Source organism: Chionomys nivalis, chromosome 4 (genome assembly GCF_950005125.1).
Source record: "Chionomys nivalis chromosome 4, mChiNiv1.1, whole genome shotgun sequence".
In the NCBI taxonomy this organism is placed as follows: Eukaryota; Metazoa; Chordata; class Mammalia; order Rodentia; family Cricetidae; genus Chionomys; species Chionomys nivalis.
This window is the reverse complement of record NC_080089.1, coordinates 96,051,476-96,075,465: the sequence shown is the minus strand read 5'-3', so window position 1 is coordinate 96,075,465 and position 23,990 is coordinate 96,051,476. Positions and strand designations below refer to the sequence as shown.

At 38.0% G+C, this 23,990-nt stretch overlaps 1 protein-coding gene across 5 annotated transcripts in view; it reads left to right on the top strand.

Moving 5' to 3' along the window:
* Nucleotides 1-23,990, top strand: part of Armc8 (armadillo repeat containing 8) — a 96,266-nt gene that overhangs the window by 27,938 nt on the left and 44,338 nt on the right. For 3 of the 5 annotated variants that reach the window (XR_009056964.1, XM_057766273.1, XM_057766274.1), the window contains exons 3-12: nt 455-526; nt 2,507-2,649; nt 2,894-2,991; nt 6,067-6,159; nt 9,605-9,685; nt 13,153-13,228; nt 13,326-13,416; nt 14,896-14,956; nt 17,087-17,287; nt 20,146-20,241. Coding sequence is in view for 4 of the 5 variants with exons in the window: in XM_057766273.1 (XP_057622256.1) it covers nt 455-526; nt 2,507-2,649; nt 2,894-2,991; nt 6,067-6,159; nt 9,605-9,685; nt 13,153-13,228; nt 13,326-13,416; nt 14,896-14,956; nt 17,087-17,287; nt 20,146-20,241 (1,012 nt within the window). In the remaining variant the exon portion in view is untranslated. The remainder of the gene's footprint in view (nt 1-454; nt 527-2,506; nt 2,650-2,893; nt 2,992-6,066; nt 6,160-9,604; nt 9,686-13,152; nt 13,229-13,325; nt 13,417-14,895; nt 14,957-17,086; nt 17,288-20,145; nt 20,242-23,990) is intronic. The other 2 variants (XM_057766275.1, XM_057766276.1) reach the window with 1 other exon arrangement.

The window sequence follows — 23,990 nt, the reverse complement described above, 5'->3', positions numbered from 1 at the left end:
CACACACACACACACACACACACACACACACACAGATATGAATGAAGAGAGGGAGGTGGAACAGAGTGGTCCTTACTACAAAGTTAGGTAGGTTCCATCAGCTGGTGGTTTGTCTTCTACTCCCAGAGCTGTATTAAAGGTGGCCTAACATACTCTTGTATTCAAAGGATTGTTGCCCATGTTAGAAGAAGCCAGCTTGTTTTTAGTGGAAGTCTTTACCAGGACTGAGGATTTCGCATCCTCACTGCCTCCTGTTGTACAGTCCTGTAGCCAATTAACGACTTGCTCTGTCTCCTCTTTAGCACTCTAGGTGGCAAGGGTGAGGGGTTGGTGTTTGTCACTCACTTCTGGACTTGCATAATCCAAGATGTTGCATGATAAAGTGAATGAGTTGGTTTAATAATTTCCTATGCTGTCTCAGCATGTTTGGTTTTGTTTTTCCTTCTGAATTCAGAGACATGAAAAATGCTGTAATTGGAAACAATAAACAGAAAGCCAACCTCATTGTTTTGGGAGCTGTTCCAAGGTATGTTTACTAACTTATTTTTCTTCCATTCATGCCAAGTTTGTAATGTACTTCTTCAATTATAAGATGCCCCCTTGCTTATCATACTCTTTCTTGTTTTTTTTTTAATGCATTTTTTAAAATAAATGTTTTAAAACACAGAGTCATCTCTAAGGAAGCATATACACATAAACACAAGTGTGTGTGTGTGTGTGTGTGTGTGTGTTTAGGGAGCATCAGGGTTCATAGAATAAGGAAGCTAGTCATAAGTGGTGGAGGTTGAGGATTTGGGGAGTAGTTCCTTGGCAAGCTGACCTCAAACTGGAATAGGATAATTAGGAAGAGAAGAAAGCTTTCCATTCATGAAGAACTTCACAAGGACTCTGAATGTTTTCGTTACAAAAATTAGTAAGAAGTCGTCTTAGAACTACTGCTCTGAATTCAGGGTCCATTTCTACTTTGCATTTAAGATTCAATAGAACTTGGCATTGGGAGTGTTCATATTCTGACCCACTAGTAAGTGGCAGATACCATGGAGCATGGTGCCGTTTCTGTAGAGACCACTTGCTTACAACTTTCAGGCTTATAGTTTGGTAAACTGAGATATTTATCTTGTATAAAATAAGACAGTTTCAAGGCAAAGACAGGCGGATCTCTGTGAGTTCAAGGTCAGCCTGGTCTACAAGAGCTAGTGCCAGGACAGGCTCCAAAGCTACAGAGAAACTCTGTCTTGAAAAAAAAAAATGGGAAGAAAAAAAAAGAAAGTTTCTTTGATTATTTTTTCTCTTGCTGTTTTTTTTTTTTAAATATTTATTTATTATGTATACAATGTTCTGTCTGTGTGTATGCCTGCAGGCCAGAAGAGGGCACCAGACCCCATTATAGATGGTTGTGAGCCACCATGTGGTTGCTGGGAATTGAACTCAGGACCTTTGGAAGAGGAGGCAATGCTCTTAACCTCTGAGCCATCTCTGCAGCCCCCTCTCTTGCTGTTTTTTTTAAAACTGAATTAGCAGATGGTATAAATAAATACTTCTCAAAAATATCAACATAACCGGGTGGTGGTGGTGCACGCCTTTAATCCCAGCACTCGGGAGGCAGAGGCAGGCGGATCTCTGTGAGTTCAAGGCCAGCCTGGTCTACAAGAGCTAGTTCCAGGACAGGAACCAAAGCTACAGAGAAACCCTGTCTCGAAAAACCAAAAAAAAAAAAAAAAAAACAACATAAATTATATTTTTATTTTAATTACTTTTTTGAGATTATAATATAATTACAGCATTTCTCCCTTCTTTATCTCTCCAAACCTTCCCTCTTGCTCTCTTTTTCTTTTTTATTAATTGTTGATGGGTGTGAGTAGTCCTAAATATATAAAATATATAAATACAGCTTACTCAGTCTGTATAATGTTACCTGTGTGTGTATATGTATAAATAAACATATATATGTTACATATGTGTTTATATATAACACACACATTATATATACATAAACACACACATGCGTGCACACACACACATATATATTTTCAGGGATGACCATTTGATACTGGATAACCAATTGGCATGTTCTTTCAAGAAAACTTGGTCTTGTTCTCAGCATTTCGTACTTGCCTGTATTTCTTTATCTAGGGTTGAAGCCTTGTGAGATTTCCCTGTCCATGCTAACTTGTCTGTTGGTGTTATCCATTGTTTAGTGCATCATGTGGTGAGACCTTATGGTAGAGCTGACATTCCTAGGAAACACAGTCTCACAACAGCCTCTCTGTTCCTCTGGCTCTTACAGTTACAGTCTCTCTGCCTACTTTTGTGCAGTGTTCCCTGAGCCCTGCTGTAAAAGTATCAGTTGGGAGTGTGTTTTACAACTCCGCCTTTTGATTGCTTGTGTCCACCATATTTTTTATTATGTGTGATATATTTCCCACACTGCTCTTACCACACTGCGTTGTTACATTAGTTACCTTTGTTTTACAGTTTGTTTACCAAGTCCTCCTTATTTTTTTAGATTGTTGTATTTGCTTCAACAAGAAACCTCAAGCACAGAGCTGAAAACTGAATGTGCAGTGGTGTTAGGGAGTCTTGCAATGGGCACAGAAAACAATGTCAAATCTCTACTAGACTGCCATATTATCCCTGCCTTACTACAAGGTATGTAGAGAACCAGTTTCTCCAATATTATATTTACAGTACTTTAAATGCTGGGTGAAAGATGTGTCTCATGCTGGGTAGTGGTGGCGCATGTCTTTTATTCTAGCACTCAGACAGAGTTCAAGGCCAGCCTGGTCTACAGAGTGAGTTCCAGCATTGCCAGGGCTGCACAGAAAAACCCTATCTCAAAAAAACAAAACAAAACAAAACAAAAATGTGTCTCACATGTAGTTTATTTTAATAGGACTACTATCCCCAGACCTGAAGTTCATTGAAGCTTGCCTCCGATGCCTACGGACAATCTTCACCAGCCCTGTCACTCCAGAGGAGCTATTGTATACAGTGAGTTTGGGGTATTTCTGAGTCATAGTTTGATTTCTTTGTCAATTTATTTTGAATTTGCCTAATGTCTCCTAATTCACTATGACTGTTTGATGTGGAATTATCAGCAAGTATTTGACTTTCTGCTTATTTGGAATGTTAAATGTTCTTGACTTTGTAAATAAGCAAATGACAGTTTACACACTTTGAGAACTCTTGTTTTTAAGTTGTTTTTATTGAGCTATATATTTTTATTCACTCCTTTTCCTTCCTCCGCCCTCCTCTCCACCCTCTCCCATGATCCCCAGGCTCCCAATTTACTCAGGAGATCTTGTCCTTTTCTACTTCCCTTATAGATTGGGTCCATGTATGACTCTAGAGTTCTCTTTGTTGTCTAGATTCTCTGGGGTTGTGAATTGTAGGCTGGGTTTTTTTACTTTATGTCTAAAAGCCTCTTATGAGTGAGTACGTATTATATTTGTCTTTCTGGGTCTAAGTTACCTCACTCAATATAATGTTTTCTAGATCCATTTGTCAACAAATTTCAAGATGTCATTTATTTTTTATTACATCGTGTAAATGTACCACATTTTCTTTATCCATTCTTAGGTCGAGGTGCATTAAGGTTGTTTCCAGTTTCTAGCTATTACAAATAATGCTGCTATGAAAATAATTGAGCACATGTCCTTGTGGTATGATTGAGCATCCTTTGGGTATATATCCAAAAGGAATATTGCTGGGTCTTGAGGAAGGCTATTTCCTAATTTTCTGAGAAATCACCATACTGATTTCCAAAGTGGCTGTACCAGTTTGCACTCCCACCTGCAATGGAGGAGCATTCCCTTTTCCCCACATCCTCTCCAGCATAAATTGTCATCAGTATTTTTGATCTTCGCCATTCTGACAGTTGTAAGATGGAATCTCAGAGTTGTTTTGATTTGCATTTCTCTGATAGTTAAGGATGTTGAGCATTTTTGTAAGTGTCTTTCATCCATTTTAGATTCATTTGTTGAAAGTTCTCTGTTTAGGTCTGTACCCCATTTATTTTATTGGATTATTTGTTCTTTTGATTACCAATTTCTTGAGTTCTTTATATATTTTGGAGATCAGACCTCTGTCTGATGTGTGTTTGGTAAAGATCTTTTCCCATTTTGTAGGTTGCCGTTTTTGTCTTGTTGACTGTGTCCTTTGCTTTACAGAAGCTTCTCAATTTCAGGAGGTCCTATTTGTTAATTGCATGATGTTTTTAAAGGCTCATGTTTGTGTTGATTAAATGTAAATTAAGTGAGAATGTTTTTCTAAATTATGAAACATTTTGATTTTATGCCTTGGAGATTTTCTATCATAGAGACAATAGAGAATTCAAAAGTGTTAAATGTCAGGCAGCAGTGGGGTGTGGTGTGGGCAGCAGCAGAGCTGTTCAGTGTGCTTAGCTGCTGGATCATGTAGAGGTCAGCTGTCAGAACTGCTCAGGCATTAAATAGACGCCAGTCCAGTGAGGAAGGGTGGGGTTTCTACTTTGGAATCCTATTTATTGAACAGGTAACAGAGGCAGTTATGTAACTTTCTTTATCATCTGTGAACTACAGGTACAGAAATTCAGTTGGCAGAGAGGAACACATATGAGGAAATGGATTGGGGGTTGTTTGACAACATTGGGGAATCAGAGAGCAGTAGAAGAAAGGAAAGAGGGAGAAGCATGTTAGAAGTGAGCAGAGTTTTGGAAGCTGCCTCCTGCTCAGCCTCTCTTCCATCTGCTCATTCTCAGCCTCTGGGCTCTTCTGGCTATTTTGAGGTTTTAAGTTTTTTTATTTTGTTCTTATCTACTCACAACAACACAATGGATCATACTAAGAGTGCTGGTCAAGGGCAGTGATTCTACTTTTAGGGAATTACAGCCTGTTTCCCTACTTAGCCCGTCTAGATCTTGGGCGTTCTTTCTTCCTCACCTTCTGGTTTTGTCTGTAGAGCAGCATAATTTCTTTGAGAAATTAGTTAGGTTATAGGCACTTACGTCCCTTCTCCAGGCTTACAGAATCAGAATCAGTCATGGCGAACATCCTTTAGAAATTTGTGTGCGCATTTGTCCATGAATATGGTTCAGGAATGTGGTCCACTTTTCCTAGAAAGCTTGAGCCAACTTTCCTTTTTTTTTTTAAATCTGGTTCAGTGTAAAAATACCCTTTCATTTTGTGATTCCTTTTGCATTACAAATAAAAGGAGTCTTGGAAAGCTTTAAAGCAGGATTCTCTTTTCCTTTGCCACCATGTGTCAACAATAAATAAGCTAGCAGGCTTTTAAACTATTTTTATATGTATCTGTTTTTGCCTGTGGAGTTCATGTGTGTGTGTTTGCATGTATATGGGCATGAGTGTGTGTGTGTGTGTTTGTATTTGTATTGGTGTCTTTGCACATATGAGGCCAGAAATTAAACCCAGAGCCCATAGATTGAGCTAGCCTAGCTAACTGGCCTGTTTTGGAGATTACACTGTTTCTCCTTAAACTGGGATTACTGGTGGATGCCATGCCTACTTGGGTACTGGGAATCTGAACTCTGATCCTCCTGCTTGTGTGGCAACTTGCGCTGCAGGCACTTTACCCACGGAGCCATCTCTCCTGCCCAGTAGTGGGCTTTATGTGAGATGTAGAATAATCATTTGAAGTGACCTGTCTTGGGTACATTGAAAATAGCTAACTCGTCATAACTGTTAGAGGTCCTTACCATAACATCACAAGACCCCAAATGACAGATTTATTTTGTCTAACACTTCTTCTGTATAAGTGATTTAACATTTTGGTTTCAGCACTGATTTCTTCCTACTCTTTGCTATGATGCTGTTTTATAGCAAGAGCATTGGTTACTTACAGGAGAGAAATTAAGTTCCTTCTCTTGTATTTTATTTTCAAGGATGAATATGAAAATATCTTTCCTTATCCCCTGCTTGAATAGTTCTGACGGCCATGACACTTTTGTTTTACTGGTCCTTACGGAGACTTTATTTAATACCATTAAGATAAGAAGCTTTGATATGTACTTGTCACATATGCTTAACACCTAAGTTCTTTTTCACTGTCTGCCCCTTCCCTTCCATCCAGGATGCCACGGTGATTCCACATCTCATGGCGCTGCTGAGCAGGTCCCGCTACACCCAGGAGTATATCTGCCAGATCTTCTCACACTGTTGCAAAGTAAGAACTAGAGTAAATGTTCTCGCTGTAAACTTGTGTGTCTTCCTGTACATGTTCTGGTGATCCAGCCAGTGGCTGAGGACAGCATTACCCATCTTCCTACCATGTGTAACACAGATGCCAGGGGAGGAGCTGCCGGCTTCAGGAAGGAGGGAGTAAATAGGAGCACCTCCCAGCAGGAGGGTCGCTCTCTGTGCTGTTTAGCATTATCTTACCAAGTAAAATTAGTTCACCTGCTTCAGGAATGGCATCTACATTCTAATCTAATTATTTTAAACTCCATCCAATCCCTCACTGATTATCAGAGCCTAAAATATAAGATTTTGGAGGGAGTATCAAAAAATCCTATAGATTTCTTATCTTGTTTGTTTTGACAGTATGTAGGCCAACTCATAGGTGAAACTTTGTTAAAATTTATTTGCTAACAGTGGGTTCAAACACACAAGATGTAAGTATTAATAACAATAGAATGATGTTTTAGACCCATCCCTGTAAGCAGTGTTTGCACCAGAAGTTTCTCAGTGCTGTCTCAGCCGCTAGCCCAGAGGAAGGAGCCATTATATCACTGCTCCTTTACAGGGGGTTACCATTATATCACTGCTCCTTTACAGGGGGTTACCATTATATCACTGCTCCTTTACAGGGGGTTTATCATTATATCACTGCTCCTTTACAGGGGGTTTATCATTATATCACTGCTCCTTTACAGGGAGGTTTATCATTATATCACTGTTCCTTTACAGGGGGGTTTATCATTATATCACTGCTCCTTTACAGGGGTTATTATTATATCACTGCTCCTTTACAGGGGGATTTATCATTATATCACTGCTCCTTTACAGGGGGGTTTATTCCAGCCACCCTCCAACCACAGCTAAGAAACAGTTCTATCAGAGAAAGAAACACCTTTGCTAATCTTTTTTTTTTGCCTGATAGTTTAATATTCTTATTAAATGATCACATTTAAGTATTCTGAGATCTAACTAAACCTCAAGGAATAGTATGAGCTCATGACAACAGTAATGACTCAAAATGTAAGATCAGCTTCACAAATACACAGTATCCTTATGTATCTTTGAAAACAATTGTCCATATGGTCTTTATATTGCCCTTAATTACAAAATGTTTTGCTTCCATGTTCCTTTTTTGCATATAGGTCCAAATAAATAAAATCTATAATAGAATTTTAAGACTCATTCATGTGGCCCATTTAGCTAAAATTAAGTGGAATAGGACTTAACCAATAGATTAGTATCAGCATTAAGTCAGTTTATATGCTTTGAGGAACAAGACAGAAAAAGATTACTATAAAGCACTGTGTTATAAACTAGTCATAATTACATGCTGGAATGTTGCTGAGTTATGAAGGTACAAAAAAGAAAAAGTGATGATAGTTGTCAGATTCTAATTTCTAAATTGTTGCTGCTTTGTAAGCAGTATCTCAGATTTCTGAGATTTCTTTGGTGTTTAAGTCTGAAAGGGCTTATGTAATCACCACCTGGTGGGTGTCGCCTCTCTGCCTACCCACTAGATTCTTGCAGCGATGAAAGAGACACTTGAGAAAAATCCAAGGTGAGCTCTCTTCTCCAGTTGGCTTTCCTTGTAGTTCTTTCCACAACCCTGTGCAGAGGCTTAGAAAGAAGGAAGACTTCATTTGGTAACAACTATTTGTTGCTATCTCTTGAGATTAAAAAAAAAGTAAGGCGCCTCAGCAAATAGGAAGCAATTCTGTGCGGAGGATTGCAGTGTGCTGGATCTGTTCCCTGGCATTTGTCAATGCAGCTTTTGTTAGTACGACTGTTGAGAGATGGTTTGGACTTTAGAGAAAAATCAAGGGACTGAAAATCTAATAATCATAGAACATTTGTCTAATAGAAGTGGCATAGGACAAAAGAGAAAATACGTATGATACTAAGATACATTGTGAAGAGAATTGAAAGGGTTAGAGCAGTGTATTTAGCATTCTACCATTTGAGTTAAAATGGGATAAAGCATACACATGCATTGGTTTATATACAGTTTGTTCTTTTCTGTTCTGGGTTTTGTTATTTGTTTGTTTGTTTTGAGATAGGGTCTCACTGTATAGCCTTGACTGAGAACACTATGAAGACCAGGCTGGCCTTATACTCAAAGCTTTTGCCTCTGCCTCCGTGTGCTGGGACTGAAGGTGCACAGTACCACACCTAAAGACTGTTCTGTCTTAAGACAGTCTTGTTTTATAGCCTAGGCTGGTTTTTAGTAGTGATCCTTCTGTTTAACTTCCAGAATAGTGGAATATAGTTATAGGCCACACTCCCAGCTTCTTTCATATTTAAGAAATATCTTAAAGAATAGAAGATAATACATTATAATTAGGTCTCCTCACATCACAGAAAGCCTTGCTGTAGAGGAGGAGCAGAGAGGTACAGGCGTTTGAGGCAGTCCTCTTCCTATGTAGCCATTCAGATAATCTCCACCAGTGTTTAGACAGCATTTTCTTAGTGTTTAGTGTTAGAGTTCTTTGTATACTCTAGACACTAATCCTCTGTCAGTTGACTAAGCTGTCAAAGATTTTTCTCCCAATCTATGGCTTCCTTTTCGCATAGTTCAGTTTCCTTTGCTGTACAGAAGCTTTTCAGTTTCTTGAGATTTAAAATGAGAGAGATTTATAGGAGACCTGTTTTTTTTATTTGGCTCCCCCATAATAATCTCCACCATCATGTTTATAATAAATAAGTTATTTCAAACCAGACAGTTGAATAAAAACATTTAGAGCAATGCCTGTCACACAGTGAGTCCTCAGTGAGTAGTGCCCATAATTTTATCTACAGGTGTGTAAGTGAGCGGGGAGAAAGGAAAATGTACTTAAAACCTATGCCTTGAGGATATTGTCAAGCAGTTATAAAGGATGTTTTGCACCTTTATGGGTGGATAGCTGATAATAAGTACACTGTGCCCTTGTACTCTGGGAATTTATCTTTGTCACCTAAGTTTCTACATAAGCATACATCCACTATTGTAGCTCATCCTCCTAAATTGTGATCTCAACCTGTGGATTGCGACTCCGGCCCCTTTTGTGAGTGATTGCATATCACATATTTACATTATAATTTGTAACCATAGCACTATTATAATGTATCAATAAATAAATTGGTTGGGAGGTCACCACAACATGAGAAACTGTATTCAAGGGTTGCAGCTTTAGGAAGGTTGAACTACTGAGCTAGATTCTTTTTCCCATCTTTATTCTTCGGAAGTAAAGAGGGGGATGTAGACATGTCATGGTGGAGTTGTGGCAGCACTTTATGTACTAAGGTCTGTCTGCCTTGCTTTGGGGTTTGAGTTTGTCCAAGCATGGGGCAACTATGAAATCTATGCTGTAAAAAGCATAGTTTACTTAGATAAGTGTAGTTTAATCAGAAGCATGATTTTTGTTAATGTGTTACTATATTCTCTTTTCTTGCAGGGACCAGATCATCAAACAATTTTGTTTAACCATGGGGCAGTTCAGAACATTGCTCACCTACTAACCTCACCCTCTTACAAAGTAAGATGAAAAAAGTCATGTCAGATTTTATCTTCATCTTCATTAAAAGAAAGACACCTACATATTTTATTGTTCTAACTGTGATCAGTAGATTTCCATCCACCCATACAGGATGATATCTTCCATCAGTCGTACAGGGCGCTATGTTCCATCAGTAGAGTGGTACAGGGCACATGTTACTATAGTATGTTCTTCTATTGGAAAAACATTGTCCTTCCTTCTTTATTTTTTTTTTAGAACATTTTATGCCATGAGTTGTGGATTTTCATTTGTGAAATAGTATTTCAGGTCTCTCTCATCAGTTTACAATGCTAAACCCGCTGCTCAAGGTGATGCCTTCAAGTGTGCAGGAGCAGCAGCTAACTTGCTGGGGAGACTTTGGGTTTTATATTTGGAATCTTTCTCTAGCTACACAAACTCAAACCTGCAGTATATACCTACATATATATCAACATTTAGAATGTGTAGCACGATTAATAAAAACCAGAGACAGGTATTGGGGTTAAGCCTGAAGATCAGAAAAGCAAAGCAGCCAAGCCACTAGAAAGCTCTTACCTCTTTGAAATTTTCAGACTGAAAGAGGAGTGAGTTCCTCTCTCATTCCCCCTCATATTCCCCTAATATTCCTCTCTAGTGCTGGGATTAAAGGCATGCACTACCACCGCCCAGCCTCTACAGCTAACTAGTATGGCCACTGGGATTAAAGGTGTGTGCCACCACAGCCTGGCCTGTATGGCTGACTAGTGTGGCTGCTTTGTGTTCTGTTCTTTAGGCAAGCTTTATTTGTTAAAATACAAATGAAAATATCACTATAAGAATGTATTCTGTTTTGTGTTTTGATTTAAGATGTCAAAAGTTTTCAGGCTTAATAATTTTCTTTACTGTCTTTTATATAGAGATGACAGCATTATAATCCATTATTAAACATTAAGTCAAAACTTTAGCCGTTCACGGTTGCTTATGTATCAGGCTGTAGAAATAGTGGGACACTGTCCTGTGTCTTGTTAAAACTAAATAAGCCAGAACAGAGAAGCACTAATTTTTGCATCTGCCCTTTTGTCCTTCATTTCCTTTCTGGTAAGGCTCTACCTCAGGCATCCACCATATGGTTATTGGTCATGGTGAAAGCTTACAGTATAGGAATGATATGACACCAGCTCAGAACTAGCCAAAACAGGGCATGGAGCTATGTACTGAAGCCATTTCCTCTGCCTTGTGTCATACAGAGACTGTCAGAACTTGGACATCAAGAAACACTTAATACCTCCCTCCAACTGTCTATGGGACTCACCACCCTGGCTCCCTCCCAACCTCATGCCCTATGTGATGATGATGATATAATAATATAATATCATCATCATTACTTTTCTGAATCCAGTCAGTTCCGACCATGTGCAGGTGGGTGTAGGGCCATGCACTGGGACATAGGCAACCAACTAATTGCCCACATTCATACAGAAAAGTGAGTTTTCCTTCAATCAGTTACCAATAAAATGTAGCAGGAAGTAGATATGATCAAATACATTATATGCATGTATGAAAATTTCAAAGAATAAATAAAAATACTATTTATAATAAATAGTATTTTTATTTATTATGTGTACAGTGTTCTATCTACATACCAGAAGAGGGCACCAGATCTCATTATAGATGACAGTCAGTGAGCTCCCATGTATTTGTTGTTGGGAGCTGAACTCAGGATGAGCAACCAGTGCCCTTATTTATTTGTTTGTTTGTTTGTGTGTGTGTGTTTTAAAGAAAACAAACTATCCTTTTGTTTTGTTTTGTTTTGTTTTTTGGTTTTTTGAGACAGGGTTTCTCTGTGGTTTTTGGAGCCTGTCCTGGAACTAGCTCTTGTAGACCAGGCTGGTCTCAAACTCACAGAGATCCGCCTGCCTCTGCCTCCCAAGTGCTGGGATTAAAGGCGTGCGCCACCACCACCCGGCCAAACTATCCTTTTTCACTATACATACCAATCCAAGTTCCTGCTCCCTTCCCTCCCCCCACTCCCTCCACATACCCATCCCATCCTTAGAGAGGGCAAGGCACACTGCCCTGTGGAAGGTCCAAGACCTTCCCCACTATATCCAGGCTGAGCAAGGCATCCATCCAAAGAGAATAGGTTTCCAAAAAGCCATTACATGCAGTAGGGATAAATCCTGGTGCCACTGCCAGTGGCCCCTCAGTCTTCTCCAGCCACGCAACTGTCAACCGCACTCAAAGGGACCAATTTGGTCCCATGCTTGGTCCTTCCCAGTTCGGCTGCAACCAGTACTCTTAACCAGTGAGCCATCTTTCCAGCCTAGCAGCCTACACACCTTTAGTCCCAATACCTGGAAGGCAGAAACAGGTAAATCTCTGTGAATTAAGGGCATCCTGGTCTACAGAGCAAGTTCCAGGATAGCCAGAGCTACAGAGAGAGAAACTCTGTCTCAAACAAACAAACAAACAAACAAACAGAAGAACCCAAAAAACAAACAAAGTAGTTGTAGAGGTGCTGGTGGTTGTCTTGTTAATGCCCAGCCACATGCCCCTTGTGGTATTCCACGGGGACTTTTCTAAAGAACAGAAGAAAGAGCAACGTTTTTTTAAGCGGTCACTCATTTCTGCCATCCTCCAGCTCCATTAGTTCCCAGTTTTCAGTTCCTATCTTTTCTAAACTAAGTTTATTGACCATAGCAAATTTTAAAACTTAGGAGTTTGTGAGGAATCAGGTGTCTGAATAGTATGCTATCGTTAGCATCCTGTAGGCTCCACTTGAGGGCACATGCCAACGCTGCAGAGCATTCCCAGGGGAGGGCAGGGTCACCCCATTCCTGCCCTGCTAGAGCCTGCCAACCTCCTAAGGGTCAGGCTCAGGGTGAGGGTGTGTTTGGTCATCTGGTGAATACTCTGCTGAGGAGCCGCCGGTGTCAACATAGACTCTAGCTTCTCCTTCTCGAACTTTTACTCTAACATTGCTTTTTTGTTTTAAGCCCCAATTCCATCTCACACATTTATAAGAATACTAACAAAACAAAACAAAAAACCCCCAGAAGCCTTTGCTTCAGTCCTCAGTACGGAAACAGACATGTCCACCTGAAAGGCACCTGGTAGTTATTAGTAAGCTTCCTCTTTCTGCCTTATAAAACTTCTATTTTCTATAATGCTTTTTAGAGTTGATTAGGTATTTTTCTCTCAATTTGACCTGCTACTTTCTCACTTTCTCCTTTTCTATTATTTCAAAAATGATTTGACTTCTGCTATAGTCTTTGGATATGCAGGTATTATTATTAATTCTATGGTGCCGCTTTTTTTTCCCCACAGTCCTAATGAATGAACTTAAGCCTTTGAGTGCTCTGAGTTATAGTTTGGTCTACTCATTATTTAAGTAGAATTAAATAATTATTCAGAAGAGAAGTTTAGATTCTTAAAAATCATATTTCAAAACTTAAATTTTTTTTTTGTTTCTTCATTTGTCTTTACAGGTTCGAATGCAAGCACTGAAATGCTTCTCAGTTTTAGCTTTTGAAAATCCCCAGGTATCGATGACCCTGGTAAATGGTAGGCTGGAACTTTCGGTGATACCTATGTGATTTAATTTCTGAACTTCACAGATTTAGAGGACTTTCTTACTCTTTGTCTTTTGTTTTGTTTCCAGTTTTGGTTGATGGGGAATTGTTACCACAGATATTCGTGAAGATGTTGCAGAGGGATAAGCCTATTGAGATGCAACTCACGTCAGCAAAATGGTAAAAGTCAGAACAGCATGGGAGGAAACTCTGCCAACACTGGAATACCAGTGTAGCTTAATCTGCCCGCTTCACATCACCACCTTGCTGGGATTTTGAAACTTGAAATTCACTGGACTGTCTTATATGTTTCTAAACTGGACATTTTTTTTTTAAAAATACCTGGTATGAGTAACAAGGCTGAACTCTGAAATTGTTTACAGAAAATTATTAAATCCTCATATGTTCTCCTTGTCTTTAGTGTGAAAGAACAGAATTAGGTCAGGTAGATACTCAGCTAGGAAGACAGATAAAGAGACACCAGTGTTGGTGAATACTATATTGAACATGTGTGTGCAGAGTTCTGTGCTAAGTGTTTAGTTCTAATAGAAAACTTAGACTTTTATACTGTTTCTTTGCTTGGTTTTGATCTTAAATTCAAACTACGTATTTGTCTTTTGTTAATAATTTAACAATATGTTAAAATAATTTTGTTAAATTAACAATATGGAAATAGTTTTTAAAAAATGAAAAACATAATAAACCTGACAGTATGACATTACCACAAAGATTTCAGCCCTTTAGAATTTAAATAAAATAATTCTGCTGATTTGATGTGTTTTTGTCCCTTGTCCCAGCTTCCTGAGGGACTCAAACTCAGAAGAATTCACTATTTTTTTTAAAAAAAAAATCACATCTATTTATTTATTGTGTGTGTACATGTATATATGTGTACCACTGAGCACATGTGGAGGTCAGAGGACAACTTGTGAGAGCTGACTCTCCTCGTGTGACCCTGTGGGTTCCCAGGATGGAACTCGGGGTATCAGGCTTGCCAGCAAGTGCCTTTCCCTACTGAGCGATATCATTGGTCCATTTTGTTGGATTTGTTTTTGAGTTTTTCTTTTATTATATTTATTTTCGTTCAAGACTAGATACAATTATTGAGTAAATTATTTCTCTGTAGACTTGAATCACTGACCAACCCACAGAGCTACTGTTGGGACCTCCAGATTCTCGTTTCTGATGGAGAGCTGCCCTGTCTTCTGTGATATTCCACTGCTGGTGAACTTGGACTATTCCTGCATAAGACCCCTAACCTTTTAATAGTGTATTTTAACATCTCTTTCTTTTTTGTTAGAGAAAAATTTTAAGCATTAGAAGTATAGAAAAAAAAAGAAAAGCAAGAGAAGTATAGAGATAAAAGAACCCACTTTATGTACAACACCAGCTTCAAACATGCCGCTACTCAGCCTACTCATGGGGGCATTTATTTTGAAACCTTGTTTGTTTTTGTTTTAGAGCTAGCCTACTGTTTATATAATTATGTTAGTTTATTTTAGAGCTAACTGAATTTCAGATAAGGAATGTTAGAATCTTGTCACTTAAGTAATAGTGTATGGGTTTGTTTTTGTTTGTTTGTTTTATAAACTCTTAAAGGCAAATAGTATTTCTTTAACATTTTAAACCTCAAAAATAATTTGTGTCATTTTATTCCAGTTTAACTTATATGTGCAGAGCTGGAGCAATTCGGACAGATGACAGCTGTATTGTATTAAAAGTAAGCCAATTACTTCTCTGAGAATGTTGAGTGTGAATGTTGCTATTCTTGTTTCTTTTTACACACTTGGCATTATGGTATGAGTGCACTGCATAAAATAACATCAGACATGATGCTTTTCTGTGGTGTGCCTTTTAGTCTAAAATTGGGTTTAGATGTAATGAATACCACAATAAAATAATTCTTTTATTGTTGCAACCTTTCTTTTATGATAAGAGTATAAAATTGTAAAAATATGTAAAATTCCATTGAAATAGTACTGTTTGCCAATTACACAGATAAAGACATACCTCACCCTTACACCCAGAAATCAAAATGCATAATAAGAGAGTATCTGTGTTTCATGTCAGTACACCAAGAGCTTCTGACTAGCTAGGAATTCCTTACTCTCTTCAAATCCTGCATGTGAAACTGGAGGCAATAATTCTCACTTAGCTATTTCACAGAAGTGTTGTGAGCCTAGCCATGTATTAAACACATTCCAGCGTCTTACTTGCTTTAAAGAACAAAACAAATGTATTGCCATTGTTGAAAAGATGAGTCCAAAACTAAATGATCATTAAGAACATTTAAGTTTAAGCCAGGCAGTGATAGCGCATGCCTTTAATCCAGCACTTAGGAGGCAGAAGCCAGGCAGTGATAGCGCATGCCTTTAATCCATCACTTAGGAGGCAGAGACAGGCAGATCTCTGTTAGTTCAAAACCAGCCTGGTTTACAGAGCAAGTTTCAGAGCAGCAAGAACTACACAGGGAAAACCCTGTCTGGAAGAAAAGAAAAGAAAAGAAAAGAAAAGAAAAGAAAAGAAAAGAAAAGAAAAGAAAAGAAAAAGAATGAGTCAGGTGGGTTACAAGCTTGAGGCCAGTCTGAATTACATAGTGAGATCCTGTCTGAACAAACAAAGCACCAAGAAATAATGCATAAGCGGATAAATTAGTGACTAGGTTGCATTAGTATTTGGCAAAAGACTTAACCCCCTGAGTAAATAGCTCTATGTAGACTACTAAGGGCTTTCTTAGAAATAACTGGCTTATTTATTTCTTTAACCCTTATATTCTTTATCATTGTATTGTTTTCAGATGCTTCAGGTGGGAGCATTGATAACCCATGAATTTATAGTATTGATAAATATTAGTAATTAGGAATGTTAGGAAAAGAATAAAATAGGAAAGAATAGGAAAATCTTCCCCTCAGAAGTCTGGAGTTGAGTTGTAAAGCCTGAACTAGCCTAATAAGAAACAGTAGGAATTAACAATGTTCTGATTCTGTGGCAAAACTTAGAACAGGATGATGCAGCTCTCTTTGAAGCGTTTATGCCCCTGTCAGTAACCTCAATAAAATTCATTGGTTTACCAAGTTTGGGGGGGGAATGAACAGGAATCTAGAAAACAGTGAAGCACAGTTGACTGTGGTAGTCAAAGTGACTTCCTCTAAGTATCCACACTTCAGTGTCTACTTTGCATCAGCCTTAAAGATGATAGACACACAGGGTAGTTTGAGAGCCTAATATAGAGATGTTATAAGACCAGTGTCAAGGTGGTTGAAGCACCTCAGAAGTAAAATTGAACGAGTGTATATCACACTCATTCCAGCATGGTATTGAGAAAACTTAACAATGGTGATTGATATGGTCCACTTTTAGAGCTGGTGGACTCTGAGAGAGGTAAAAAATTTTTAAGCTATATTTAGCTTTTGTAACTGTAGATAGATATTAATTCCTAAAAATAAGTGAGTAAATAAATGTGATCCCAACCATATTACTAAGGAAATTTTGCTGATTATACTGCCAGCTCTCTTTTAGGGTGAGCACATAGGCAGGATAGATAGACTGTTGACATGGTTTGATCTGTCAAGAGTTCTCAAATATCTTTTCTAAGGTTCTCCAATAAAATTTCAAAGCAAGTTAGAGTTTCTGTTAACATAATTAAGAGTTTAGCATGCTAGAACAACTATCTTCTGAATTTTGCTTGTTTTTGCATTTAAACTTTTTTACTTCTAAAAACCAGCTGAGGAAATGTATCATAGAAACATGACTTCCAACCAATACCATTGGATTAGGTTTAGTTATCAAATGTTCTTCATCAAGCTTTTGCCTTTACCAAAAAACAAATAATTAATCTCCCTGCTTTCAGACTTTGCCTTGTCTGGTTCGAATGTGCAGTAAGGAAAGATTACTAGAGGAGAGAGTTGAAGGAGCTGAGACACTCGCCTATCTGATTGAGCCAGATGTTGAGCTACAGAGAATCGCTAGCATAACCGATCACCTCATTGCCATGCTTGCTGACTATTTCAAGTATCCCAGCTCAGTGAGTGCCATCACTGACATTAAAAGGGTATGTTCTTCTGGGTTTTTAAAGTGTTCGTACTGTGCACAGCTGTAAAACAATTGATATTCCATCTGAGAGCCCATTTAAGTAAAGGGATCTTTATCTTTATTAACATAGATAATAGTTTGTGAGGTTTTAAAATCTAGCTTGTTTAATGTTTATTATTAGGACATGTTTTTTTGTTACACACCAAAGCAAGAAGAAAATTACATTCTTGGCTCCCTTAACTAAATCTCCAAAATAGTAGGGTCCCTACATTGAGTGTTGACACATTATATCTGTATCTCATTCAGTTCAGGGTCACAGAATCATCTCTGGTGCTACTTTCTTTCTTCTTCTTCTTCTTTTTTTTAAGGTCAAGGGTGATATTTTTCTTAATTTTACCTGGTTGATCTCAGTTCACTGTCCACCACAATCTTTCTTCTCCCTTTTTCTGTCTTTCTCCATTTGGTTTCACACTGTTCTTTCAGCCTGAGGTTAAATGCTATAATACCGTTTAACCTCAGTTTGTACCAGTAAGAACCAAGCCATGTTTATTTTTTCTGAAAATAACATTCCTTGGAGTTTGGTATTTCTTTGACTTGTTGCCTCTCAACCTGTTTGCCAAATCTATTTTGCTAAGAGAATCTATTAACATAACTTTATTTAAGGAGGTCATGGCAGATAGGATAGTAGCATAATGACTTTCGCTTGTGGTCAGGGCCGGTGTATGAATGTGACCGTGGTCCCAAGAATGGCTGCTCTCTTCACCTTTCACACACTGATTCTGAATCCGCTCATCTGGCAGGCGAATGTTGGAAATAAATGATGGCTGTGTCTTTTCACTGTCTAGAAAGGCCTGAGGTGGCAAGGTGCTACCATTAGTCACATGCACTGTCTTCTGTTTTAAAATTGGGGCCAGGCCAGGCAGTGATGATGCACACCTTTAGTCCCAGCACTCAGGAGGCAGAGGCCGGTGGATCTCTGTGAGTTCGAGGCTAGCCTGATCTACAGGCTGGACCGGCTCCAAAGCTACAAAGGGAAAACCTGCCTCAAAAAAACCAACCAACCAACCAACCAACGAATAAATAATAAATAAATAAAGTAAAGTTCTGGGTTGGAAGCCAGGTGTGATGACACATGTCTGTAATTCTGACTCTTGGGAGGCTGCGGCAGGAGGACAGTGAATTTGATGCTAAATTGTGCTACATAATAAAAGATCCTAGCTCAAAACAGGCAACAAGATAAGTAGCTATGTGTCTACTTGTCCTTGGTAGAGTTCTTTTCCTAGTAAAAGTGATGAGTACAGTGCCTTATCTGTTTCCCTGGGACATTTGCTCACACTGATAAAATGTCTCACCAATAAGAAGTATGCAAGTGAGTCCTGACCCTGGTCTCCTGAACAGCCTGAGCTTTTCTCCAAAGCAAGGCAAGGAGAAAAATGAGCATGCCCCAGGAAACTGTCCTAAAAGGTTTGTGTAAGCACTCGTGATGTACTTAACTCGTGTGTGGAAGATTATTCCTTCTCTTCAGAATTGAATTGTTTTTCCATTTCAATTCTTTTATCATAAAAGCAGAATAATTTTTAAATGATCTCCAAATGATAAGCATGAGTGAAAATATGATTTGTAATCTTTAATTTTGGTGTTGGATTATCCAAAAATGTCCTAACTACAAAAGTATAGATATTAGACCTATGGGAAGAAATTATCATGCCAATAATAATAATAAGTTAATAATAAGTGGATGATTTCAGTCCAAATTTTTGTTGTATGGTGTAAGTTATGCTGGCATGTGGTTAAGATTTGTAGGGTCCAGTGCTCCTGAACTCAGAGCTAAGTGAGTGTTTCCATTGCAGAGCCCTTCCTCAAGCTGTCAGGGTTGGCACTTTTAGAGCTACTCTGATGAGTGTCTTCATGGCTGCCCCAAGTAGATACTGCTTACCTTGTGTTTATGGAACATTTGGTTATCCTGAATCCTTAACCAGTGGTAGCTAACTTACAAAGCTTAGTGGCAGAGCTGACCCACTGTCTGGGCTGTGGCTGATTCAGTTAGAGGTTTCAGAAGAGGGTTTGATAGTGCTCTTAACAATACCTGCCAACTAAGTAAGAGTTGACTTTCCCAAGATAATACCTTTAGGAGGTGCTCCTTTAGAACATTATATTATGATTTTAGTTTAAAAATGTTATTGATACACCTTGTGTAGTTACAATTCATAGTTAAGGATCCTGAGAAAGTGTCTCTATTTTAATTTTATGGTAGTTTGTTAGGAAACAGGTTTATGGGAGGATTACTAACAGTGCCGTTTATGTTTATTTAGCCATAGCCGTAATTATCTTATACCAACAGTTAATTTTAATAATTTCTTTAAAAACTCTGGACATAATTTAGTAGCTAGTGATTGTTGGCTGAGGATTTTCACAGAAGGCTCCCTATTTCTAAAAGTTCTTTAAATGCCAGGATTTGGAAAATATTGGTGTAATAGAATTCAGTTTGTATAGCTTGCAGCTGGAAACTGCAAGTCTAGATGTGCCCTCTCTGTGCGCCTCTGCCACTGACACTGCCATCTGGAAGTACTGAACTCTAAGAGTCCAACATGCACTTTTTTTCATATATCAATGCCAAAAGTTAGAGTAGTCACTTTTAGGCAGAGGTAGACTGCATTTCAAGTTACGCTGACATAGACACAGCAAAATCTCAGTAGTGACCAGAGCCCAAAAGTAACTAGAAAATTCATTTGGTGGCAGTGCTAATGTTAATAGTTGCTACTTTCCCTGAAACTCAGTTATTTTGCTTTATTTTTATTATTGTATTATAATGGTCTATTTTATTAAAATGTAACTTAAGGACTAATTTGGAATTTATCCCTTCCCTACTTCCTGTAGCTTGATCACGACTTAAAACATGCCCATGAGCTCCGCCAGGCTGCATTCAAGCTCTATGCCTCTCTTGGAGCAAACGATGAAGACATCCGGAAGAAGGTGAGTCTGGGAGAGGGGCGTCCCCCAGTCCTGACAGCCAGCAGGCAGGGAGTGACGTCAACCTGAAAGTCGTGGTGAAGAGCACTAACAGTGACTGTTTGAATATAATAAAGCAGAGTGACAAAAGGCATAATTGAAGAATGAATGGGACCTGGATTTGGGGGGTTGTTTGTTTTTAGAACATAGAGAGGCATGGCCATGCTGGAATGATAAATAACTGGCCTGCTGTTTTGTGTCATTAATATGGATCATTATGTTGCACATTTTTGCATGTGTTCTGATAGAAGTCATTTCTAGCACTGTGAAGCTTTAGACACCTTGAAAGATCTAACACTAGAATTGTAAATGTTATTTATGGATATACCTTCTAATGCCATTGAGAAGTTCAAATCTCTATTGTATATTGTTCTTTAATAATGTGGCTTAGTTTTATGTTTTGATTTTTTAATTTTTATTTTATTTTTTGCTACTGTGCAAGTTTAATGTGAATAAAATCTTTGTGGAATGATGATTTTATGTTTAGTGAATGGTCATCTGAATTTTCCAGCTCTTCTAAAATGTGTCACTGGTCCCTCGTCCCCATGTTAGTCTAACACTGAACTCATGTTCTTTATGGAAGTAGTTCTAGGTAAGACGTACAGTGTAGTGTTAAATTCTAACCTGGCTCCCTGCACAAACTAAAAGGCTAGAATATACCACTCAGAAACATACAATCTAATAGATTCCACACAAGGGGATTACAGACATGAACCAACAAAACCACATGTTCTGTCCTGAGTGGTCATAGTAGAAGAGCAACTAGGCACTATTTATTAACCATGGTGGTTTCCTGGCTCTCTCCATCTGTATTGGTATTTTAAGGAGAATATGAGAGAAACTAAAAGTACCGGCACTTACCAAGATTTGGAAGAGTATGTTAGGCTTGTTAGAGACATAATGGAACCAACCTAAGTATGTTGGAGGAAATAAATTCCACAAGAAACATCCTTGGAGAAACTGAAGTAAAAGCAATAAAGTTAGATGTGTGAGGGGCTTTGATTTTAAATCTAGTATAAAAAGCACAACTAACAGCTGATTTCTCCAGTGACCTCAGTCTAGTTTAACTAGCAAGAGGCTTTTGCTCTCTTAAAGTGTGTTAGTATATGACTTACAAATGTCATTTTTATCACCTGTGAACTGTTACTTCCAAGCAAACGCTAGAGATGTGATATTACTTGTGTCTAGCCATGGTTTATGGATGTCGACACTGAAGTATTTTGTTCACTTTAGACATGTGGTGTTCACAAGAGAAGACTTTTTCTTGGTAACTCGTAAGATACAATTAATGATGACATGGACTATGTAACTTAAGTACATGGTGGTTTATTATTGGTTAATTAGGAAGCAGGAGGAATATTTTATCCATCCTTATATCTCCAAAAGACCATGTCCTAGACTAAAAGGGAGTTAGATAGATGGACCATATGGGGATAGAATGTGCATTTGTACATTTCTTTGTACTTTTTTGTCAATAAATATTGTTTTGGAATTGATGACTTGATACGTGATATCATGTTCTAGAAGTACTTGAACCATAACAGTCTAATCAGTAGTCTACTAAGCTTGTATTTACAATGTGTACAATTTCCTGGTCAGGCTGTTGATCATTTCTGTAGAAAGATAACAAATAAAGAATAAGTTATAATTATTAACTATAGTTCTTATGTGTGTGGTGAAGAAAAGTTACTGTGCTATTCTTATGTGGTGGGATTACATAGAGTTTTTAGGAAGTTATTTAATTCTGGAAAATTGGTGAGTAGTTTACAGTTCATAGAACTCACTGAAGAAATTGTAAAGTTAGAGTCATAAAAAAATTCCTGACAAACTCTGCTTAAAGGCTGGTCTTCAAAGTGGGAAACATCCTTATTTTTGGTATATAAAAAGTGATAACTTTTACTTGGAATGCGTTCCTTTCTTTTTATTGAAATGATTATTTGGATAGATTAAATTTACTTTTTTCATGAAATATATCTTTCTCTTTTATACATATGCCCTATGTAATTTGATGGTATTTTTTTTGTGTGTGTGTAGATTCATAATGTACACTGTTACTTTTTTAAATGTAGCATTTATTCTTGCCAACACAGAATTTCAGTGTGGATAATAATGATAAAAAATTTCAAGGACTGTAAACCTACCCTCCCAGATCCCTCAAAACAAGCTTTTCTAAAATTTATTTATTTATTGCATGTTTCAGCTGCAAAGATGAAATGTGCAGTTGGTCTGGTTTTCATATTGTAAACAGGAACATAATTCAGTAAATAATATGCGTCACAATGTTTTATTATGGCCAGTTAAGGAAAGGAGGAAGAATAAATACAAGAAAACCATAGCAAAAAACAGGGACAGTGAGAAGTATACACAGCTCTTAAAGGATGACAGTGACCATCTGTCTTCCTAGAATTATCTCTCTCTCTCTCTCTTTCTCAGTGCTTTTAAAGATGGCTAAAGGTCTGTTGTGTTATCATTTCTTTGAGTCAGACAAAATGCAGTGTAAAACTGAACATGATCTCCATATCAGAGATTTGTCTTCTTTGGAATCATGTCACTGTATTGCCATTAAAAACAACAAAAGAACTCAGCTCTTCCTATGACTTAAGAAGAACTCAATAAATACCTGTTGAGCAGGAATTGGGTGTGGTTTTACACATATATAATCCCAGCACTTGGGAGGTTGGAAGCTGGAGAATCATGATTTCAAGGTCATTCTCGACTACATAGCAATCTTGAGGTCACTCTGGATTATATGAGATCTCGTGTTAACCCTCCCCACAACTCTGCAAAATAAATAATAAATAAATAGATAAATAAAATGTTGAGTGAATATAGAAGCAAAACTGCAGAAATGATGCACAGGGCGATGTGTCGTTTAGTATGACTGGGTCTTTCTTTCTCCTATGCATAGCAAAGTTGGTGTTTTTATTCCTGGCTTTTTATCTTTTGTTCTATTACTCTGGCATACTTAGTAATTTCTTAACTGCTTGTAACATCTGGTCAGAAGGGTAAAAGAAAGACGGTTCTGACTGTAAGAGTGAAAAGCGTTCCCATTGATTGTGTCAGGAAGAGAGAGAATCCCAAGACAAAGTGGGAGTTAGAACTTGCTGCATTAAACTTAGAATTCAGCTTAACTATATCAATTGACCCTGATTCTTGAGTGGATTATGTTAGAATAAGAACATGGACAAGAAATGAGAGCTCAGTAGAAGAATCCAGAATTTTTTAGCTGTAACTAAATTGATAGTAACCCCAAATAAGCATTAGATCTGGTCTCTGTCAGGGGCAAATCCAATTTCTAATGATACCACGTAATAATGCACATCTTTAATCCTAGTACTTGGGAGGCAGAGGCAGATGGATCTCTGTGAGTTTGAGGCCAGCCTGTTCTACAAGACCTAGTTCCAGGACAGGATCCAAAGCTACAGAAAAGCCCTGTCTTGAAAAACCAAAACCAACCAAACAAACAGAAAAAAAAAGAAAACAAAGAAAAAAAAAGAAAGCAAGCAGAAGTTCAGGTAATGGGCAGGACATCAAGAAATAGAGCAGTAAGCCTTCAGAGACAGGCATTGTCAATGAACTGTTAAGTCTTGTAGAGCCACGAGTAGTGAGCAGTTCTGTAGTCTTGAAACCATTTCCCTTCTAGTGAAGACACGAAGACCATCTTCATTTCATACCTGTTGATCATCAGGGGCTTTAGAAACTGAACAACTGTT